We start from the raw sequence: 8,202 nt of genomic DNA, 5'->3' as shown, positions 1-8,202 counted from the left end.
AAATAAATAAATTTAAATTTAAAAAACAAATAAATAAAAAATAAAAATCAACAACAACAAAAAGATACAAGGCACTAATCACTTTAAGTTCAAGTGCTTTAAATGCTTAGTTACACTATAAACTAATCTGTAAAGTAATTAACCTCCAACTGAAATAAATAAATTTATATTAAAAAAATTAAAATATTCCAACATCAAGTTAGAAATGACCAAATGTTTTGATTCTTCTTACAGCTTCTCATGCAAACAGAAACTTCTGACATTAAAATGCTTCCTGAAAAAAAGAGTTATCATTTCCAAAATAACTGTCTTCCATCAGTCACATTTACCTCAATCACTTCTTTATCACACAATCTAGGTACGTCTTAAACATAAGAAAGAAGTATAGACTTTCCAAATAATTCTTATCAAATAATTTCCTTCATGGATCACTTCCCAAGCAGATCTCCACCTCTTGCTCTCCTTGTCTTACTTTATGCTGATTGTTGTTCTCAAATCCCAAGCCTGCACAGTCTGCAGCCTAGACTCACACATCGATGAGCTAGAACCTGGCCCTCAGCTTAACTTCCTCTCCCTCTGCTCTCTAGCTAAGAATGAGTATCTAGGGAAGAGATTCCTTTCTTATTTTTTTTAACATTTTATTTTGTATTGGGGTATAGCCAATTAACAATGTGGCAACAGTTTTAGGTGAACAGCAGAAGGGACTCAGCCATACATATACATGTATTCATTCTCCTCTAAACTCCCCTAGGAGATTCCCTCTAATCAAAGAGTAGTTGAAATCTGTCAGGTCCAATGAGTTTCCAGTGATAACTTTGGATTTCTTCTCTTTAAACACATTTGAAAGAAGCAACTGAACTGTTGCCAAATAGAGTTATATAGTAATTTCCTCATCAGAGAAAAGAAAACGAGAAATATTCATGAGACCTGTGTGCATGTGTTTTGTCACTCCGACTCTTTGCAACTCCATGAACTGTGCGCCACCAGGCTCCTCTGTCCACAGGATTCTCTAGGCAAGAATACTGGAGTGGGTTGCCATTTCGTTCTCCAGGGGATCTTCCCCACCCAGGGATTGAACCAAGGTCTCTTGCATTGCAGGTGGATGCTTTACTATCTGAGCTACTGCTGCTGCTGCTGCTGCTGCTGCTGCTGCTGCTAAGTCGCTTCAGTCATGTCCGACCCTGTGTGACCCCACAGACGGCACCCCACCAGGCTCCCCCGTCCCTGGGATTCTCCAGGCAAGAACACTGGAGTGGGTTGCCATTTCCTTCTTCAATGCATGAAAGTGAAAAATGAAAGTGAAGTCGCTCAGTCGTGTCCAACCCTCAGCGACCCCATGGACTGCAGCCTTCCAGGCTCCTCCACCCATGGGACTTTCCAGGCAAGAGTACTACTAGAGCGGAGTGCCATTGCCTTCTCCGATCTGAGCTACTAGGGAAGGCCATATGTGAGACATACTATGTAATGTGGTTGGACAGCATCATAGACTCAATGGACATGAGTTTGAGCAGACTCTGGGAGATAGTGAAGGACAAGGAAGCTTCGCAGGCTGCAGTCCATGGGGTTGCAAAGAGTCAGACACAACTTAGGGACTGAACAAATACTATGTAACAGATACTTAACAATGATCATCCTATTTAATGGGCTTTATGATCCCCATTTTATAGTAGAGGAAAGTGAGAATCAGAGAATGAAGTTTCTTATGTTGATTATTAATAATCAAGATCGAGTTGATTATTGTGTTAGAGTTGGTGAGACCACATTCCTTCTCTTGGCCCCACATTTTTGTGAGAATTATACACAACCCAATACAAGCAGCCATGTGTAAGTCATATGTGTAATGGGTAACTTGTCCCTAATTCTGGCATTTTGTTCCCAAGACTAGCTTTGTTTTTTCTGGTGTTTGTTCACTTCAGTTCAGTTCAGTCTCTCAGTCGTGTCCGACTCTTTGCAACCCCATGAATCACAGCATGCCAGGCCTCCCTGTTTTATTAACAGGCCTCCCTGATATTAAATAGGTGATTAATCTGATGAATTAACTGCAATGAAAGTGTCTTTGAGTGGCAAAGGTTTATCCCTCCCAGGTAATATACATATTTTCCCAAGTTCCTCTCCTTAAACTGAACATTTGCAACTGTGTTCTCAGAAGCAACCCACAGGTCAATGTGGGCTTTGCGCTCCCTCAGTCTGAGCACTCCATTTTTATCTGTTTTACATTTGGTTTATGCATACACTCCAAAAAATAAAAATTACTGCTTATTGTCTTTACCCAGTAATGTCTATAACTAGGCCAATTACAACCAGGCTGATGTTGCTTAGAAAGTGGGAGTTTTCAGGACATTCATGACCTGCAAATGGTTCCAACTAGGCTGTTTGTCCATGGCCAAGTCCAGCTATGCCCACCCACTAGGAAAGTCAAATGCCATAACTCCATAGCCTCCCTCTTCCCTGCAGCTGATGCTCTTATGCTATGGCACCCCCACCCCCACCCCACCTCCAAGCTAGTCTCTCTGGACCCTCATCCAACAGTCATATGTTTAAAATTTGTTCCCAGAGTTGTCGACAGAGGACAGTCTTTAGCCTGCTCCAACGAGAATCCCCAGGGCAACTTACGCCTCTTCACTCGATTAATTCCCCAGTGCATGCTCTCAATAGAACAAATATAACCTGTGTCACTTTGGGTTAAGTATAACCTGGATTGCAAGGTGGAGTTTATAGTCTGTCTTCTGAGATCATCAACCTCACTTTTCCTAGGACAGAAAAACCCAGGACTACTCTGCTCCTCAAAGTCCTTCTTTTAACCTCCTATATCCACTTCACTTTTAAGAGGACATTCAAAAACTCTGATTCAGCTCCAATCTGAATTAGTGGAAAAACAGAAATGGGCAAGTCCCCATTAACCTGATAAGGGATAGGAAAAGACTATTTCTTACTAATAGAAGCCCCCGGAAGTTTTTATTATTCCTGTGAAATCCAGGATAGGACTTGGTGGCTGATAATGTAGAAAATGCAATACATTTTATATCATTTTGTAATGGCACAGCCTTACAATTTTCACGCACCTCTAAGAATATCTAGGGCTAAAATCCCACTATAAGCCATTTGGATAGCCAAGTGAGGAAGAATATTCTTTGTTCACCACTACATTGACTTCACTTCTCTGTGACTGGGAAGCCTGAAGGTGATACAGACGTGACTATTCAACCTTTCCCTGAAGAGTTCAGGTTGGTAACCTAGAGGACAGGGGCATCCAGAGCATTGTATAACTTTACTTGATCTCTGATGCCTGCTGTGAACTGCAACCCACTAGTGGTTTATGGAATCAATTTAATGGGTTGCAATCAGTATTTGAAAAAAAATTAATAGAATAAAATAAAATAAAAAATACTTGGTTGTATCACATGCAGTAAGGAAGGAGTGTTCTATAAAACTTTTATTTATGTTAGATATAGATGTGTTTACCAGAAAATTACTAAAATGTAGAATACTCCAAAAATGCTTGAAAATGGCTGCTGTATAAAATAACATATAGGAAAAAAAATTGTAAATCAATAAGGACACTCTCATATAATGTGATTCTTTAATAACATGAACTCACAAATCAGGAGAGATTTGAAATGCTTTCGAAGTGCTTAAACATGAAGTCTCCTAGGAAACCTTGGATCACAGTTTTTATATACTTTCCCCATAAAATTTCCATACTCACAAATCAAAAATGCTTTATACATGATTTAGTGGATTCATAGACATGGCAAATTCAATCTAGAATTGTTTAGAAATCTTACTTTAAATATTTTTAAGCTCCCAAATTTTCCTTAGAAAATAATAAAATCTCCTTGTCCTTATGAGGAAGCAAAACTCTAGATCTAAATATTCTGAATGTGCTTATGTAAGTAATACAAATTTTTATTCTAATCTAACACTGACTCAATGGACACGAGTTTGGGTAAACTCATGGAGTTGGTGATGGACAGGGAGGCCTGGCATGCTGCGGTTCATGTGGTCACAAAGAGTAAGACATGACTGAGCAACTGAACTGGACTGGACTGAATATTTACTGAATCCTAGACAGGTATATCAGAGAAGGCAATGGCACCCCACTCCAGTACTCTTGCCTGGAAAACCTCATGGACAGAGGAGACTGGTTAGCTGCAGTCTGCGGGGTCGCTGAGTCGGACACGACTGAGCGACTTCACTTTCACTTTTCAGTTTCATGCATTGGAGAAGGAAATGACAACCCACTCCAGTGTTCCTGCCTGGAGAATCCCAGGTACGGGGGAGCCTGGTGGGCTGCCATCTGTGGGGTCGCACAAAGTTGGACACAACTGAAGTGACTTAGCAGCAGCAGCAGCAGACAGGTAAATGGAATGGTTCAAGGAACAGAATGACATAATCCTAATACAGAGGACTTTGAATTCTAATGGACAGACAAGGAGAGACGCATGGAGGGTCCACTGGGAAGAAATGAGGAGCTGGTACTTTTTGACATCAAGGGAATCAAAAGGAGTTGAACAAGAAGGGAAATGAGAGACTGCTATAGTCACATGAAAAATAAAAGCAAAAATGGCAGGGGAGAGTAAGAAAAACAGCTGGTCTGAGCAAAGTTAGACAAATGACATAGAGCAATAAATGGAATCAGTAGAAAGAAAGAAAAGAGAATATGGAAGAAAGAGAATTACAAACTAGTCTAGAAGAAGGCAGCTGCTGGAAGCATTCCTTTAATAACTCATTCCAAAAGCTATTTAAACATCATCTATGAGGCATATATTTATTTCATATTGGCACTGGGGAGAGTCCCATGTGGGAAAACAATGACAACTTTTCTATGCAGGGCAAAAGAGACTGGCAAGGACCCAACACCATTCAGTTGGGCCACTGGGCTGGGTCATATTATCAGAGGAAAAATTCATCTCCTTTTGTTTTTTCAGATTCCATCTGTCCATTTCAGAGCTCCTCTTCCTCTATCACCTTTCATTACTATCACTTTTCTACCTTGAGATAAACTTTTTCAGCAATGAAAAATAAAACCGTGTTGACTGAGTTCATCCTGCTGGGTCTAACAGACGTCCCTGAACTCCAGGTGATGGTTTTCATCTTTCTGCTCCTCACCTATTTACTCAGCATCATTGGAAATCTGACAATCCTCATCCTCACCTTGCTGGACTCTCATCTTCAGACCCCCATGTATTTCTTTCTCCGAAACTTCTCCTTCTTAGAAATTTCCTTCACAAGCATCTTCATTCCCAGGGTCCTGATCAGCATCACAACAGGGAACAAGAGTATCAGCTTTGCTGGCTGCTTTGCTCAATATTTCTTTGCCATATTCCTGGGGGCCACAGAGTTTTACCTTCTGGCTGCCATGTCCTATGACCGCTATGTGGCCATATGCAAACCCTTGCATTACACAACCATCATGAGAAGCAAAGTCTGCACCCAACTTGTTCTCTGCTCTTGGCTGGCTGGGTTAATGGTTATTATACCACCGATCACTCTGATGAGTCAGCAGGACTTTTGTGAATCCAATAGGCTGAATCATTATTTCTGTGACTATGAGCCCCTTCGGGAACTCTCATGTTCAGACACAAACCTCATAGAGAAGGTTGTCTTCCTTGTGGCATCAGTGACCCTGGTGGTCACTCTGGTGCTAGTCACTCTCTCCTACACGTCCATCATCAGGACTGTTCTGAAACTCCCCTCTGCCCATCAAAGGACAAAAGCCTTTTCCACTTGTTCTTCCCACTTGATTGTCATTTCTCTCTCTTATGGAAGCTGCTTCTTCATTTATGTTAAGCCCACAGCAAAAGAAGTGGACACATTCAACAAAGGAGTAGCTCTACTCAGTACCTCAGCTGCACCTTTGCTAAATCCCTTCATTTACACCCTAAGGAATCAACAGATAAAACAAGCCTTCAAAGATACCGTCCGGAAGCTCGTGAGTCTTAAAGAATATCAGGATTAAAGCCTTTATGGATGAGTCCTTACTATGTACCAAACTCTCTGCCAATTACTAGGCTTCCAATATACAGTTAAACTTCAGGCCAGTGAGAAAGACTGGAAATAAATAAATTATAACCTGTAAGTGTTCATATAAAGAAATAATTAGGCTTTATCAATGAGAAAGCAGTTCCACCTGAATTAGTGAGTCAATAAATGTTTTCAGAGGGAGTGCCATTTAAACTCAGTGCCATTAAACTCAATCTTAACAAGTAGGAATAGGTCAAGCAAGTAAAAATAAGAGGAAGAAACTTGAGTAGAAAGAATATTGTTGGTAAGAATACCAAATTTCAGTCCTACAAGACTGAGCAAACATTGTCATTCATTTCAGTGAAATAAAAAGGAGAAGGAGAGAGTTGAGGAGATAATATTTGTTAGTTTTGAATTAAGTTAAATCCCATTTTAAGTAAATTAAGTGCTCATAATGTCAAGTCATTTGGATTTGGGACAAGATTTTTTCTCAGATGGTAAAGAATTCACCTGCAGTGTAGGAGACAGGAGTTCAGGAAGATCTTCCTTGGGTCAGGAAGATCCCCTGGAGAAGGGAATAGCTACCCACTCCAGTATTCTTGCCTGAAGAATTCCATGAACAGAGGAACCTGGCAGGTTACAGTCCATGGGATTGCAAAGAGTTGTACATGACTAAGAGACTAACAATTTTATTTCTATTTTTTATGGATTTAGCAATCCATAGCTATTGAAATAGAAATTGATGTGAAAATTGAGGGTGTCATGAATAAAAGAAGGTGAGCAGAAGAGGCAGAGAAGATGATAAGAAATCAATAGAGGAGTTCCCTGGTGATCCAATGGTTAAGAATCCACCTGCCAGTGCAGGGAACAAAGTTTCAACCCCTGGGCCAGGAATATCCCACATAAACCAACGTACCGTGACTACTGAGCCCACTTGCTTACAGAGAGTGCTCTGCAACAGAAACCACCACAATGAAGAGTAGCCCCCGCTTTCAGCAACTAGAAAAAGCCTGAGCAGCAACAAGGACCCAGCACAGCCAAAAATAAAAATTTTAAATAAAAAAAAGAAGTCAATATATCTGTGGACTTCATGGGAAGAGAATGTTTCAAGAAATATAGATAATTGGTAATGTGAGATGCTTCAGAACCCGATTAATATGAAGAATGACATTGTGACAATTAGGGTGTTCTTATTGATCATAACCATTTTCAAAAATGTGGGATTTGAGGATAGGACAGGAAGAAGTCTGACTGTAGTGGGATACTGGTGGGTAAAAGCTAAAAACTTAGGAATTGTAAAATGGAATGTCAAGAGTGGAGAAATGAAAATAAAACCAACCTCCAAATTGTGTTCCCTATCATTTGTCACTACTAGTATCTATGCTTTCACAGTATATAGTATATCACAGTATACATCATAAAAATGGTTATGTTAAACTACATTCTCTTCTTATCTGTCAGATTGCAAAATTCAGAGTTAATATTTTTGACCACAGTTCCATCTACAATATCAACCAGCGATAGGTGTTCAATAATTCATTGTTGAATGGATAAATGAATAATGGATGAGTAGATGGGTGGGTGGATGAACAAATGAATGAGGGAGCCCAGAACAGAATCTTTTTAAGTGAAGAACCTCAAAACTTTGAGAGTTTATATACTGAGAGCAATGAATTAGCAAGGCATGCCTCATATGAATGACTTAGATCTGCCTGGAAATTCCTCTCTGTTTTACAAATGAGGGAATGGAAGATCAAAGAGGTAAAATAAGTTGTGCAGGGTCACACAGCTGAGTGCCTGCATTAGAATTAAATACTAAATACATCTGATGCCAGAGTCCAACTGCTGAACTTCTGAATAGTACAACCTCCACCCACTCTAACTAAAGTACACTCTTCTAGGTGTTTCTAAGTATTTTAAGTAGCCTTGGATTTCGGCTTTCTCCAAGCTTTCAACAAGCTTTCACTAGAAGCCTTTAGGAGGTGAATCTCTTTAGGAAGTTGAAAGCTTGCAAAAGCCTATATCATCCCACCAATGGCTCCTGACCTCTCTTAAGAAGCTTCTCCTTTCCACATCCATATCTCTTCTGAAGAACATGGATCTTCTATTATCCTCTTTAAGAGGGATCAACTTTTCATCCACAGAGTGCAACTCAACTCAGTTCAAGATGCTGAAAAAACTTCAGAGCTGATGTTTGAAAGACAGAACTGTGGTGCTTGAAAGCAACTTTTCATGAAA

The 8,202-nt window shown here is 40.0% G+C and overlaps 1 protein-coding gene across 1 annotated transcript; it reads left to right on the top strand.

The window, feature by feature from the left end:
* Positions 1-5,014: 5,014 nt before the first annotated feature.
* Positions 5,015-5,959, top strand: LOC128048308 (olfactory receptor 2AP1). The gene has a single exon (XM_052640683.1). It carries the CDS (start codon positions 5,015-5,017, stop codon positions 5,957-5,959), a length of 945 nt encoding a protein of 314 aa, XP_052496643.1.
* Positions 5,960-8,202: the final 2,243 nt, after the last annotated feature.

The sequence above is a fragment of the Budorcas taxicolor genome, chromosome 5 (assembly GCF_023091745.1).
Source record: "Budorcas taxicolor isolate Tak-1 chromosome 5, Takin1.1, whole genome shotgun sequence".
NCBI lineage: Eukaryota > Metazoa > Chordata > Mammalia > Artiodactyla > Bovidae > Budorcas > Budorcas taxicolor.
This window is presented reverse-complemented; position numbering and strand designations above follow the sequence as displayed.

What these genes read in the sequence shown, in the direction of transcription:
- LOC128048308 (XM_052640683.1), top strand. Translation starts at nt 5,015, where the DNA reads ATGAAAAATAAAACCGTGTTGACTGAGTTCATCCTGCTGGGTCTAACA.